At 37.7% G+C, this 15,407-nt stretch overlaps 2 protein-coding genes across 4 annotated transcripts in view; one reads left to right on the forward strand and one right to left on the reverse strand.

Moving 5' to 3' along the window:
- SNW1 (SNW domain containing 1) overlaps nucleotides 1–11,014 on the reverse strand; it is a 21,800-nt gene extending 10,786 nt beyond the window's left edge. Inside the window, exons 1-8 of the mRNA XM_058162447.1 lie at nucleotides 10,907–11,014; nucleotides 9,776–9,929; nucleotides 7,262–7,423; nucleotides 2,098–2,193; nucleotides 1,831–1,937; nucleotides 1,179–1,283; nucleotides 1,029–1,098; nucleotides 299–364 (exon numbers count right to left, since the gene is read on the reverse strand). Of these exons, the coding sequence (XP_058018430.1) occupies nucleotides 299–364; nucleotides 1,029–1,098; nucleotides 1,179–1,283; nucleotides 1,831–1,937; nucleotides 2,098–2,193; nucleotides 7,262–7,423; nucleotides 9,776–9,929; nucleotides 10,907–10,920 (774 nt within the window). The 5' untranslated portion in view covers nucleotides 10,921–11,014. The remainder of the gene's footprint in view (nucleotides 1–298; nucleotides 365–1,028; nucleotides 1,099–1,178; nucleotides 1,284–1,830; nucleotides 1,938–2,097; nucleotides 2,194–7,261; nucleotides 7,424–9,775; nucleotides 9,930–10,906) is intronic.
- Nucleotides 11,015–11,040: 26 nt separating this feature from the next.
- ADCK1 (aarF domain containing kinase 1) overlaps nucleotides 11,041–15,407 on the forward strand; it is a 132,828-nt gene continuing 128,461 nt past the window's right edge. The window contains exon 1 of one of the 3 annotated variants that reach the window (XM_058162453.1): nucleotides 11,041–11,062. The gene's annotated coding sequence lies outside the window, so the exon portion shown is untranslated. Of the gene's footprint in view, nucleotides 11,063–11,179; nucleotides 11,202–11,470; nucleotides 11,482–15,407 lie in introns of those variants that run through there. The other 2 variants (XM_058162455.1, XM_058162454.1) reach the window with 2 other exon arrangements.

A 15,407-nucleotide genomic window follows, 5' to 3' on the forward strand; every position in this document is an offset into this window, starting at 1 on the left:
TTTTGAACTTTTATTATGAAGACACTTAAAATACTTTTGCTATTGTGCTATGTTTTACTACACTAAAGAAGCCTCCATTTGTGGAACTACTTTCAGTGATATTATCAACTGACATTGTTGCCCTGCCCTACCCAAGTTGTTATTCTAATATGAGACTAATGGAGAAAAACAGACTACTTTTTACAAAGAAGCTTATTTACTCAGTTCTAGAGATTTCAAAATAATCCAAATTGTTCATTTTTCAGTGAGATTTTTATGATGCTGTCTTTAGGATATGTTATTGTAAGCAATTAATTACCTTTGCGTTTTTCCAGTTTGAAATACAAGGTGGAATTTTCCATTCTTGCTGCTCCTTTACAGTCATCTACACAGAAAAAAGAAAGGTTTTTTTAATTATTATCAACGGAAAGGGAATTTCTCAATACTATAGCAGAATAATAAATATCAAATGCCAATTTACAACAAACTGGTTTTGAAGATCTTTTGGAAAGTGAATAAAAGACCTTTTCAATAATTGGAAGTACAAAGGTGGAATTTTTACAACCAATCAGGTTCTTTCTTGGAAGCATCAAGGTCTAAGGCAGAATCAACTTAGGTCAGCTTTGAGTTGTAAACTGAGAATTTCCATGCATCCTTACTTCTGATAGTTTTCCAAAATATTGATCTTTTTGAAAGCAACTTCAGCAAGTATGAGCTCAAAGAACATGCTGTCTTTTTGCAAAGTGCTTACTGCCTCATCTGAGCAGTTGATAGGAATATACACCATGCTGAAGTATTTACAGAACTATTTACCTCTCTTTTAACCTTCAGTGGAGACCTGGTTTAAGATTTGGCTCTTCACCCAAGCACTGGGAGAAGATGAGGTTAGAGTGGGACAGAAAGTGTGGGTTGCATTAGGGAAGTGTGGATGTGTATTAAAATTATTTTTAATTATCCAGGTTTGTGGGAAATTAACAACAAAAACAATAATAACATAAACATGAAAACAAAGACAACATGGAGGAAAAAGCCATATGTAAAAGCATTACCTTTCTACTGGGAGAATGCATTACTGGAGCAGGGGGAGATGGCGGCCCACGAGGAATTTTCTTATTAATCCTAACATGTGAAAATCATAGCATCATTAGAACTTATAATAAAACTCTTATTTCTGAATAAGAAGTATTTCTGAAACCCACTTGAATCTTGGGGGCTCCATGGGATCCTTTTGCATCTCCACCATTCTAATAACTCTCTGTTTTGCACCAGAATTGAATGCCACTCCCTGCTGTGATGGTGTGTATCTGACAAAGTGAGAAAAAGGTCCTGTTAGGACAAACTTTCATTACGTTTACCCATTTTGTTACCAGATGGGTAGCAAATAAATTTAATATATAAATAAAATAAACTTTCCAGCATTGCTGTACTTTTAGACTGTACATACGTATGTTTATTTATCTATCAAATTTAGTGGCCGCCAATCTTACCACAGGTAAGCTGTGTCACACAAAGAACAAAGCTTGATATTCCACATTCTATCCCATTTTATTGACTATATACATAATAAAATTTTCTGTTAAATGTCCTATTTCTTCATAGACATTATTGTGCTTATTTACTTTTTATGGACCATGAGATTTGTATATTTCAATAAAAAAATTACCAGAAATGAACACAAAGCTCAACAACACAGTTCTGTAGCCAAGCACACTGTATTATGATGTATAATTCATTAAACAGCAATTTAAATTTTTTTCCCCTGTAACTGCTCCTATCTTCACATAATTATGTGAAGAAGGCATATATTATAGATATATACAAAAAGTAAACAATATAAAAAGTATTCTATACCGAATATACTGCGCTGGAGCTAGTTTATCAGCTGCTCGGACTGGCATTGCTGCTGCGATTTTTTGAGAAACAGACTTTTCCAGTGCAACTCTTGTCTTTTCTGTAAGCTGTAAATGTGTATAATAGATTAAACACTTGGACAAAATGTGCATGCCTCCCTCGGCTAAGAAATAGAGATAAGCACTGCTCCTTAGAGTTGGACCCAACTAGACAGAGGAAATCTTTACCTTTTTTACCATCAGTTACATGCATCACCACTAGCTATACCTCTTTGACAGCTTCCTCATCTGGTCTTTGAAGCTCTGGGTCATCCACATTCATAACTTCTTTGGGAACGAGGTCTGTATATTTGCTGTATATGACCTGAAACATGAAAAAGATCATTAAAAAAAAATAAAAGGCTCTGTAGCTTTTTAGAAAACTGGACTATTTTTCTAATATTGAACAAGCTCCATAATATCTAAAATGATCAGAATAAGATTAAAAACTATCATATAGTACACTTAGTTTTAGATACGAGAAAGACACATAACAGTTTCCTGAATTCTGGTTTTTGGTAATCAAACATCTATGGATCTTTTCCATTTGGAATTACGGTTATCTTGTTTATCTACATTTTATGATGCAGAAATACAGTAATTTGATTAAAGAAAAGAGCAGGACTTGTTCCGGCAGTCTCTAAGAATTGGACACAATTCAGTGAGAGGAAAAAGATAATCTAAAATGCTTTCCAAGCTTTTATGATTGTAATAAAATGGCATATTCTTGGATTGGAGCACTATGTTTCTATATGGTCTAGATCAGGGGTGTCAAACTCAATTTCACTGAAGGCCGCATCAGGGTTGTGTTTGACCTCAGGGGGATGAGAGGCATGTCCAAGGTAGGCGTGTCAAGGGTGGGCGTGGCCAACACATCCGTTTTCGGCCATGATGGCCTCCTGCAGCTCTCTGCTAGCGAAAACGGAGCTCAGGACCCTCCGCCCCCAAGCTCTGTTTTCACTGGCAGAGGGCTGCAGGAGGCTGCTGCAGTCGAAAACAGAGCTCAGGAGGGTCACATGCGACTCTTCTAAGCTCCATTTTTGCTAGCAGAGTCACTGCTGGCTGGTCCTTTGCTGTTTCCAGGTCAGCCCCATGGGCCAGATCCGGCCTGCAGGCCTTGAGTTTCATACCCCTAATCTAGATCAATTTTGCACATGTAGCCTGCAGGCTGTGTCTCATGCAGCCTTGAGCTCACTGAAATTTTTTGAAAAACAATCAATCCACTGCCTATGGGAAAGAGTGCCACTACCACATACATATGTATGTGTATGTATATATGTATATGTGTGTATATATATATATATATATATATATATATATATATATATGTGTGTGTGTGTGTGTGTGTGTGTATAAATATATATGTGTGTGTATGTGTGTGTATGTGTATGTATGTGTGTGTATGTGTATGTGTATATGTATATACATATGGTAGGTAAAAACCTACCATAGGTTTTTGCAGCCACTTTCATTCTAAAAGACTCAATGCCTTCAGACCTCACATATACTGCTAGCTCCACTGTTGCCACTATGCTGCCTGATTTGCGCACCAATTATTTCCCACAATTATTTTAAAAGTTTCAATCTGGACCTTTCCCCTCTTATGTTCAAGCCTTTCTACATTTTTTTTTTGTTTAAACAAGTTTTATTTTATCAGTATAAACTTTTTATATCATCACATTTTTATTTTTGCTTGTATATTTTTAAAAATAAAATAGGATAGTTTACCCATGCAATGACACTAGACTGTTTTATGTATCACAATCTGCACTCATGTTACCTTTATATCACTTACACTGATACTTGCTTACTTAGTTGGATAATGAAATGTCTACAAGCAACCACCAAGCTTAAAGCGCACCAAGGACTCAATTCAACCCTATATTCTCTTTTACTGGATCTATCACAACTACAATTCTTTTTTCAAATCGGTATATATCGCTCATTAAAGATTGTTCTAAATCTTCATTCATTTGTCTGCAATAAAAGAGACATAGTCCTAATAATAATTTAGCATAGGAGACATTTACCAATTCTCATCCAAGAATCTCCAAAATTAACAAATCCTAAAATGAGCACCCATAGAATCACATTTCACAAAGCCAAATGAAAGAGCAATTATTTCTTTATTGTAATTGCCCATAAAACTCACAAGAATCTCAATGCATAAAGAACTAAATCTACTTCCAAGACCAAAATTAATAATCAATCAATCCTAGGAAATAAAATGCAAAGATGTCCTTCCAACATTAAAAAAAAGGAAGTTCTAAATAGAATAACTAAAATAAGACCTCTCTGTAAGATAAGGTTGACATGGCACTTTTTCCATTCTCTGTGGAGGCTTTCCAAGCATTTGATGCTTTCTGGGCCTTCCTCCGCTTAACAGCCTGTGATTCTTGCTTAACACTAGCAGCTGGGAGTACCAGGTACTAAGTACATTGGGGCGAGTCATTGGCCCCAATGGAGAGGGTGCGCAATTTGGGCATTCTCCTGGATCGACGGCTGTCTTTTGAAGACCATTTGACGGCTGTCTCCAGGAGAGCCTTTCACCAGGTTCGCCTGGTTCGCCAGTTGCGCCCCTTTCTAGACCGGGATGCCCTGTGCACGGTCACTCATGCTCTCGTGACATCTCGGCTGGACTACTGCAATGCTCTCTACATGGGGCTCCCCTTGAGGAGCACCCGGAGACTCAAGGTAGTTCAGAATGCAGCTGCGCGGGTGATAGAGGGAGCCCCTCGTGGCTCCCACGTAACACCTCTCCTGCGCAGACTGCACTGGCTGCCTGTGGTTTTCTGGGTGCGCTTCAAGGTTTTGGTAATGATCTTCAAAGCGCTCCATGGCATAGGGCCGGGTTACTTATGGGACCGTCTGCTGCCACCGAATGCCTCCCACCGACCCATGCGCTCTCACAGGGAGGGACTCCTCAGGGTGCCGTCGGCCAGGCAGTGCGGACTGGTGACGCCCAGGGGAAGGGCCTTTTCTGTGGGGGCTCCCACCCTCTGGAACGAGCTTCCCCCAGGACTTCATCAACTTCCTGACCTTCGGACCTTCCGCCGCGAGCTTAAGACACATCTATTCATTTGCGCAGGACTGGACTAGGGTTTTAAATTTTAAATGACTAAATTTTAGATTTTGGTTTTAAATTGGGTTTTATTATTTATATGTTTATTTTAAATATTTGGCCTTTATAATAAGTTTTTTAGATGAATGTTTTACTTTGTATATATATGTGTTTTTACATGGCTGTACACCGCTCTGAGTCCTTAGGGAGATAGGGCGGTATAAAAATACGAATAAATAAATAAATAAATAAATAAATAAATAAATAAGTGATGTGGTCATGTGACATCTTACTTTACAACTGCTTCTCTTGGCGACTGAAATTCCAGTCCCAATTTGGTTTTAAGTCAAGGACTACTTATACCTGTATAGTGACTACCTCTTTCTTCCAGCTTCAGAGCTCCAATTTATGCAGGAAAAACACCACATGTTCACTGTCCACATGCATGGACGATGAGCTTGTGTTACGTTCTTGCTTTCTTAGTACTGGAAGAACAGTTTGCACCATTGAGAGAATGATAAAGAGTAGCAGTATTTATATGTAGGAGATTAAATAGAAGATAATCACACTCTACTTCTAGGTAATAAAATCTATTTCACATATCACAAATGCAATTGTATACTACTATAGGTCACCCTGATTTATCAAAACTGTTTCATCCTGTTTTATGTTCATGATCAAACCCTACTAAAGTCATAAATATTAAAGGCCTTGCAATATCCATTTAGCTGGTGATTAAAAAAAGTCATCCCAAGCAACAGTAAATTATCTGCAAATATGATGTAGTCTTCTAAACACACACAAAAAAATACTTTTTCTTTATGGAAGAAACTAATAAGCAAGCCCAAGATACTGCTGAATTAGCCCTTGACACTCCAATATTTCTTTTGCTTTAAAATCTACATTGAAATGCGACTTAAAACATAGCTATTTCTCTTGTTGCTGTCATTGTATGATGGTATGATACAGACAGGTAAAGTGCTGACAGGCAAAGTATTTCTAAATTGGTTATTTAGAGTGATTATTTATATTTCAAATTTTATAATTATTTTATAATCACACATCTCAATATATATTTCTAAATGATCCACAATTAAAAAAGCACAAAAACACCAAAAATATAATAATTCAAAAACCATATAAAACATAACAAAATTCATAGTTGAGGTAGTCAACATTCATTAACGATCAATACAGCAAACAACAGACTCTAGCAATCATGGCCAGAAGTCTCTTCTATGCTACAGAAAGGTACTTACGGGACCGCCTGCTGTTACCACATGCCTCCCACAGACCCGTACGCTCCCATAGAGAGGGACTTCTCAGGGTGCCGTCCGCCAAACAATGTCGGCTGGCGGCCCCCAGGGGAAGGGCCTTCTCTGTGGGGGCTCCCACACTCTGGAACGAGCTTCCCCCGGGTTTACGTCAAATACCTGACCTTCGGACATTCCGTCGCGAACTGAAGACACATCTTTTTATTCGCGCGGGGCTGGCTTAAATTGGACTTTTAAAAGTGAAATTTTATCAATCAATTTTAAATGGGGTTTTAATTGACGGTAATTTTTAACTTCAGGCTAATTTTAAATAAGTTTTTTAAATGGTATTTTAACTTGTATATTTGTATTGTTGGTTTTATCTTGCCTGTACACCGCCCTGAGTCCTTCGGGAGAAGGGCGGTATAAAAATAAAATAAAATAAAATAAAATAAATAAATAAATAAATAGATAGGCCAATAAAACAATGTAGGTAATATGTAGTAATTGTAATTAGATATAGAAAGAGAAATATGACCCTTGACCATTCTCTATATGGACAAATATATTGCTACTTGCTTGCAGAAATAAATTTGCTACTTTATTCTATTTGTAGCTGATAATCACAAAACCCAAGAATTGCTATATTATTTTTAAGTGTGTAACAGTTCAGAAAAACATTATTCAAAATATAAATTCCATTTTCCTAAATATGCTGCAGTGCCAGACGTGTGAGAAGAAATGTAGAATTTCTAAAAAGTTAATAGTTGCTTTTTGAATTGGTATACTTCCAAACGTATATTGTTTTTTTTTCACAATAGTTTTCTGTATTGTTTAAAAATAAAACATTAGGGCATACTTCATTATTCATTTTTTCATGATTTCATTTCTAGGAAAAAAATATAAAAGCATCTTCAGAGACAAAAAGACAAAGATCTGAATTTCTCCCCAAATCTTTTAACACCTTAAAAAAACCTTTCCATTTTTTCTTCTGAGCATCTTCTCCATTATTCATAAAAAAACATTTTAGTAAACTGAAGCAATTATATTTTAAACATAACATTTGAGAGTCCCATTACCTTATCTTTTGATTGTCCCTGCCGAGCTATAGCATCGTATTTTATTTTTCCTTCGGCATCCACCTGTACAGCTAATGCATTGGATACTTTCTTTTTTCTGCCCATATCCAGAGGATATTGGGCAACATGGATTTCTGGGAAAGCACCTCCATCTCCAAAATCCTACACAGAAATAAAAATGAATATGATTAGATTGTGGACAAGAGCAGAAAATAGTGAAATTAAAGAGTTGAAGGTTTATTTTTTAAAAAAAACAATAGACATTAAAATCATACATTTTGGAACAGTCAAGACTTTTTTGGCTTTCTGTGCATTATTCTCATCCAACATAAAATGTTTCTGAAAGTTGTTTTGTTTCAAAACTGATTTTCCATTGATATGTAGAAAACTTTTTCCTCTAAAATCCATGTTTGGCTTGAAATTGCGTAGTTGTTGTACAGCCAGTTACATCCTATGATGTAATCCTGAACACACTTTATGTATAACCATGAGTTTAGCCACAAATATAGATATCATACATGCAAGTATTATAGCATATATTCGCTAGCATTTTCCCTCGCCTCAGAAAGGTTCCAAAGAAAGATATTACCTTAGAACTTGATGTTTGCTATTATTTTCTGTTCTGGAGAAGGGAAAAGGCTACTGAACGCCAGCTTTCTGAAAGGCTCAGAATCTTGGTGCTTCCTAGTGGTTTTCGCCAGATTTGAGGTACATTCCTCCCTTCTTGCATGGAGGATCTTATATCTGGTGAAAATGCTAGCAAACAGCAACGTTTTTGTGGTTGTTTCCCCCATTATGGTAAGAAGAGGGTCCAGGCCTCCTGGGTATTAGAGGCCTGGACCCTTTCTCTGCCCCACCATGTCTGGGAGGCCTGGGTCCACTTCCCAGTGATCCACTTAATGACTGCAACGGGAAGAACTGGGTTGCGGTCACTAAGCGAAGTAGTCATGAGGCATCTCATTTAATGATCATTTTGTTCAACAACAGATTGTGGGCACAATTGTGGTTTTAAGTGGAAGACTACATGTACTTTATTACTCAGGTAATAAGATTTGCCCAGATTATTGTCCCTTTTGAGATCTGGATGGTACTTTTTATGCTGTGGATTGGCCAGAGATAAAAATCATGGTGGGTGGTCCACCATAAAGTGAGAGAACATGAGGGAGGGTTCTTTGCCATGGTTAAGTGTGGATTCCAGACAACAGTAAGACAAACTTCGGCTTACCAGATCAGCTGGACAGTTGTCTACTTCTACTACATATGAAACAAAGGACCTACAAAGCTTCTCATCAGTGGCTCAAAGATATCTTCAGGAGGATGCAGTGGAAAAGCATAACCTCTGCACCTTAACTTCTCAAGGGATTTTAAGTACTTCTATACAAAAATGTCAGTTTCTGCTTGCTTCTTCTTTTTGTGCCATATCCGTCATCGGACGTTGGTGATCATGTTGGCAATCCTATTTGTGTCAACAGCTGCATGAAAAAGTGCTGCTGAGTTTTGTCCAAACCAGTCCCTTAGGTTTTGAAGCCATGATGTTCTTCTTTTGCCTGGACCTTGTTTGCCTTTAATCTTTCCCTGGAGAATTAAGTGAAGGATGCTGTATTTTTCTGGGTGTCACATCATATGTCCAAAATATTCTAACTTTTGCTTTTTAAGGCTTTGATGATTTCCCTTTGCTTTCCCAGGTGGTTTATCACCTCCTCATTTGTGATTTTGTTAACCCAGTTTATACGTAACAGCCGTCTGTAAATCCACATTTCAAATGCTTCTAGATGCTTCTAGACCAACTCTCTACTCCGTACTACTCTACTCTCTACTTCTGTTGCTTACTTGCAGAAATTGAATTTTTTTTATAGAAGTACTTAAAATCCCTTGAGAGGTTAGGGTGTCTTTCCACTGCATCCTCCTCCCTCTGGAAGAGCTTTCTTCCATCCTGATGTCCTTGAGAAAGATTGTTCAATCTTGAATGGTTATTACTGGACTCAGCAACAAAGGGCATTAATCTGATATCTTTACCTGTGTTATTGCTTATTATGCTTTTATGGTTCACAATAAAAAGCATAAAAAACTAATAAAACATTTTAGATTGCAAAAAGTTTAACAACTAAAATTGGGCAAAAAGCACCTAGAAAGCAAATTCAAGGATTCAGAACTTTGGACATCTAAGCTGACTTTAGGAGAAAAAAGCATTTTAAATAAAATCTACATATTGCATTCAGAAGCCGAGACTTATCTTTCAAGAGTAAAATCATTCTTGGTAGCAATAGCACTTAGACTTATATACCACTTCACAGTGCTTTACTGCCCTAAGAGATTTACAGAGTCAGCATATAGCCCCCAACAATCTGGGTTCTCATTTTACCCACCTCAGAAGGATGGAAGGCTGAGGTGAGATACAAACTTCCAAATTGCAGGCAGCTGGCAGTCAGCAGAAGTAGCCTACAGTACTGCACTCTAACCACTACGCCACCGTGGCTCATAATGGTAGCTAAATGAATGCAAACTATTATTTACCTCCAACATTCGTGGTATCCATCCTTTCCGATAACCATAAGGAGGAGGTTCCCTTCGTGATGACACCAATGCAGTCTGTCTCACTCTTTGAGATCTTGCTCTCTCCTCTAATTCCAGTTGGTCCTGAGACAACTGGGTTGGTGCTGGTAAAAAACTAAGCAAACAGAAGAAGAATGTAATATTGCTCTTTCATTGTAACATATAACTTTTATTCCAACAAAATATTTTTAAAAATGATACTTTCTTTCACTATGAAATATCCAAAGTACTTAATATTGTTCAAATATTTTGGCAATTGCATCCATGGAGGAAAGATTCGTCTAGTCATCTTCAGTTCTGAATTGTTTTGTTTTTAGAGTGCTTTAAGAACTCCAAAGCTGCAAGTTCTATTTCAGTTATTCCAAATCGTAACTACTTCAGATGTAGAGCTTTACAGATTGAGCTTTACAAGGACTGCTTTAGATACCACTGATATTAAAACTGAAGATATAAAGTTAATATATGAAAAAATGCTTTGTTTGGGGCTAGCTGGTATAAAAAAATGGCCTATTCTTGCTTATTATCCCCAGCAGCGGCTTCCAATCCCACCTGGAATTAACGATTTGCGCATAGGGAAGCCATAATGATCGGCAATCTCCTATATACGACCCTTGCCTGGTGAAAACAATTTTAGATCTGAACTTTGAAGTTTTCAGTACACTGCGATCCATCCATCACACTTTACGAATACTAACTGGGCGGCGGGGGAGGGAGCAAAATAGGGGTAACCGCCTAGCTCCTCCTTTTTCTGGATAGTCAGCCAACCTTTATACCGTACGATCAAACATAAAGCTTTAATTTCTGAAAGGATTTTATTATTATTAAGAGCACTAAGGGGGGGGGGCGGCGGCGGCGGGGAAAACAGACCGGCCGAAACGGCCTGTGAAATAAGCGCTAAAGAAAAATGTCCGGATCACCCCAGACCTCCCTAGGTAATCCATCCACTTTGTCACAGACCACGACGTGCATAAATCTAGGCTTACAGCATATTCTTTAAAAAGAAAAAGAAAAAAAGAACAAGAAATCCGGGAACAAGTCGACAACCTGCCCCGATGTCGTAATAATGTCCCGCTTCTTCCCTCCCCTACCCACCTGGTCAGCGCCATTTTGTTGCTCTCCTCGCTCTTCTGCGAATCCTGTGTTGCTGATGGTGAATGATAAATGCCCCCCCCTCCGAAGGAAGTGAGGTATGCAATGGCACTCTGGGAGTTGTAGTGTTTACGGGTTTGTTAAGCTCAACTGGAACACGTGAGTTTCTCTTTGCGGATGCTTTACAGCAGGGGTCTCCAACCTTGGCAACTTTAAGACTTGTGGACTTCAACTCCCAGAGTCAAAGCTGGCTGAGGAACTCTGGGAGTTGAAGTCCACAAGTCTTAAAGTTGCCAAGGTCGGAGACCCCTGCTTTACAGACTAGAACGCTGCCGCGTAGGGTTGTGTGTGTGTGTGTGTGTTTGTGTGTCTCTAACGATATAACAGGTAGTCCTCAACTTACGACCGCAATTGAGCCCAACATTTATGTTGCTAAGTGAGAAATTTGTTTAGTGAGTTTTGCCCCATTTTATGACTTGTTAAGCTAGTAAGTGAATTTGGTTTCCCCATTGACTTTGCTTGTCAGAAGGTTGCAAAAGGGGATCATGTGATGCCGGGATACTGCAACCGTCATAAATGTGAGTCAATTGTCTGAATGTAAATCATGTGACCGTGGGAGTGCTGCAGTGGTCCTAAATGTGAAAAAAGATCATACGTTGTTTTTTCCCCAGTGCCGTTGTAACTTCAAACAGTCACTAAAGCGAACTGTTGCAAGTTGAGGACTACCTGTAAAAGAATCAGTAGTTGAGGACTTCATTAAGAATGTGATTCTTCTGAATACGGATTGTCTTTCACAGCTACCATATCTCCATTTTTAAAAAAGCCGGGGGCGGGGGAGAGCTGGAAGTTACTTTCAAATGTACTGTATCTCCAAAATTAAACATAGAAAATAGCTGCATATTACAAAACTACTCGAGGTAGAAAATTTGATATAATTCTTTAATAGCACGAGATTTTTTTTACAGGAAAAAATAATTTGGAAGGATTGGGACTATACAAAATACAAGAAAGCCTTTTTTTAAAAAAAAACTTTTTTTATTGTGCCTCTCTTACTTTAGCAGTAACACAAGGCAGGGAACATGCCTAATACTCCTCCCTCCTCCTATTTTCCCAACAACAATGATATTATGAGGTGATTTGGGATGGAAAAGAGTGATTGACCAAAGACACCCAGTCAGTTTCATGCCCAAGGCAGCACTAGAACTTACAGTTTCCTGGTTGCTAGGTCAGTATTTTAACCAGCACCCCAAACTGGCTCTCATTCAACATTTTTTTGTCTAATCACACTTGGCCAAGTAAGGTATTCAATTCATCTGCTTTACAAAAGCTTTACAAAAATTTAACAATATATGGAATGAAAAAAATTCCTTGATATCACCAGTAGAAGCTGATATCAGTTCGAAGTGAAAAAATAGATAAGCCTAAAGTACAGGACTAGTTAAAATATGTTTCCACAATATTTTATCTAACCCATTGAAGAAAGTTAGCACCTACCCCTCTTAATAATAATAATAATAATAATAATATTTTTATTTATAGACCGCCCTTCTCCCAAAGGACTCAGGGCGGTGTACAGCCACAAATAAAATACAGAAAGAAAACAACAATACAAAACTAAAAAAACCCTTTAAAAACCTATTTAATAGGGCTACTTATAGATAAAAATATTACCTTCTAAAATTTACTAAAAAATTTAAAACCCATAAATCAATTTGATAATATAAAATTTAAGCGAGTCCAGCAAGACGAAATAAGTAGGTTTTAAGTAGGTTTTTAGAAGAATGACATATTAAAAAGGCAGAATATTATATTTCCCTGGATAAGAAAAGTAGAAGCAGGTTTTTAAAGGCAAAGAGGACCTCCCTGCAGCTCCCTGCCCTCAGCAGATATTTTGGTTCCAGCCTATCTACAAAACAAAAGGCCTCCAGCTCCAGGGTGATGGAATTAAGACATGACCCTCCAGGCCATAATAGGATTAGCCCTCTGCCCATCTAGCAGCAGAGCTCACCAAATGGCAGCTGGCACAGTTCAACCAGACTTATCTCAGACAAACTCCTAGGATTTGCACATGACCCCTACAGCAACCAATAGGATACATTTCTTGCACAGGAACAGGAAGCTCTAGGGCAAGGCCCAAGAGAGGGTATAAATAACATTCACCCTCCATTCCATGTGTTCAGCTGTACTAGGACCATGTGCTTCATAGTTCTGCTCCATTAAACCAACTTTCCAAGCAGCCTCCATGTTTCCAGTGTCTTTCTCTCCACTTGGAACTGAACCCAGATGGACATTTCTTCCTACACTATGATTAATTGAGGGGTGGTCTGCTTAACCGGTTTGCGCCAAATATCTGACCTTCGGACCTTTCGTCGGGAATTAAAAACTCATTTATTCATTCAAGCGGGACTGGACTGATTTTTTAAATTTTAAATTTTTAAATCTTCTGTAATTTTATATGGGGTATTTTAGGTTGGTCAATTTGACGGTTTTAATTCGGCCACTATTGAATAGGTATTTTAAATTGATTTTTAACTTTGTATACTTATTGCTTTTTATCTTGGCTGTATACCGCCCTGAGTCCTTCGGGAGAAGGGCGGTATAAAAGTTTAAACAAATAAAAACAAATAAATAAAAAAAATGCCTGGGGTTTGTATAAAGTTCTGAACCATCAATGACTTGTTCGTTGAGTTCTCACAACACACTCACAACCCAACCTTTTACTGTAGTTTAACATGATGAACAAGCGAAGTGAAATTTTCTTAACTGGAGACAAGCTGTAAATACAGCTCTCTGAATTATTTGAAATAGTTTAATAAAGATTTTTAACTATTAATTGTTTAATTACAACACAAGATTGAGATTGTACATTATGCAAAGTCAAAATGAATCATTTTTATTTACTGAATTGTGATATGTGAATCCTGCTAAAACCTTTTACCTTTCTCCCAAATTAAAAATAATCTCATATACCTGAGATCTCCCTGTTTTGCTCTACGTGACTAAAGTTATTCAATTTTTTATCAGATTATTTTGAAGTACAGTAAACCTCTCTAAATTTCCAATGTCTTACTTTCAGTCTAAATATGTATGAAATTGCAGCCTCAATAGGCTTAGAGAAGATTAGTACTTAAGAGCTAAGGTTTTGGCTGAAGGCTCTGTCACATCATATGCTTACCCATACTTAACTACAGTATGATTTGTTTATTCAGTACAATTTTCTAGGTTCATGTAACTTTGAACCACAGACCAAGTTCACACATCATTTCTTATGTGTATATATCACCCTTTTTCCTGAAATTCATGATAGGACACATGCTTTTATCTATTTATTCTCATGACAATATCATATTGGACTAGAGTTTGGACTGGATAAATATGCTATCCTCACCATCAACAGAGGAAAAATAGAGAAAACTGGAGGAATAATATCCCCTTGGAAATAACATTGAGACGCTGGGTGAAGACAATTACAAATACCTGAACATTCTTCAAGCTGATATCAAGAACATTGAAATCAAGAAGTTTAGAAGTGAATACATCCCAAGTATGAAGATCTGAAAATCCAACTTCCATAGAGGCAATGCTACCAAGGCAATTAACCTGGGCAATGCCAGTCATTAACTAGACAGCTAGAACAGTGAACTGGACTCAAGCAAAACTAAAAGTCCTGGATAGGAAGACCAGAAAAAATTGTCAATGAATCACGCTCTTCATCCATACAGTAATATTGATAGACTCTACTTGCCAAGGAAAATAGATGGGCATGGAATGTTTCAAGTATATGAGACAGTTGAAGAAGAAAAGGGCATTGGAAGAATATCTGAAGGCTGGTGAAAAAGATGCACTTAAGTTAGTATACCATGATGGCTTAATGAGTACTGGAGAGACAACATTGGCTTACGAGAAAGACCAAAGGAAGAATATAAGAGACATGGCAAGGAAAAATATTATATGGCCAAACATTAAAAAATAGAATGCAAAATAGATAACAACACCTGCCACTGTTTAAGAGCAGGAAAAGAGATGGGGCTAATCCTGGCTTCACAAGATCAAGCTTTAAGGACAAATGCATCAAAACCAAAATTGAGAAGTCATCAACAAACAGGAAATGTCATCTCTGCAAAGAAGCTGAAAAACAGTGGTCCACTTAGTTGCTGCAAGATCACACAGACTGACTACAAACTATGGCATGACAAAGTAGTAACAATGGTGCATTGGAATATCTGCAAGAAATACCATTCGCCTGCATTTTCAACCTTCAATGCTGGCTTCCCACAAGCAAAGTCTATGGGGAAGTTGGCAGAAAGTCACAAATTGCTTTCGTAATTTGCTTTCAGATGCTTGGCAACTGTTTCCTACTTACAATCGTTGCTATTTCCCAAGATCATGTGATCACCTTTTGCAACCTTTTGACAAGCAAAATTGATGGAAAAGCCAGATTCACTTACAAACATGCTGTCAACTGCAGTGATTCACTTAACAACTGTGGCAAGGAAGATTGTAA

This window comes from Ahaetulla prasina, chromosome 1, assembly GCF_028640845.1.
Source record: "Ahaetulla prasina isolate Xishuangbanna chromosome 1, ASM2864084v1, whole genome shotgun sequence".
Classification (NCBI taxonomy): Eukaryota; Metazoa; Chordata; class Lepidosauria; order Squamata; family Colubridae; genus Ahaetulla; species Ahaetulla prasina.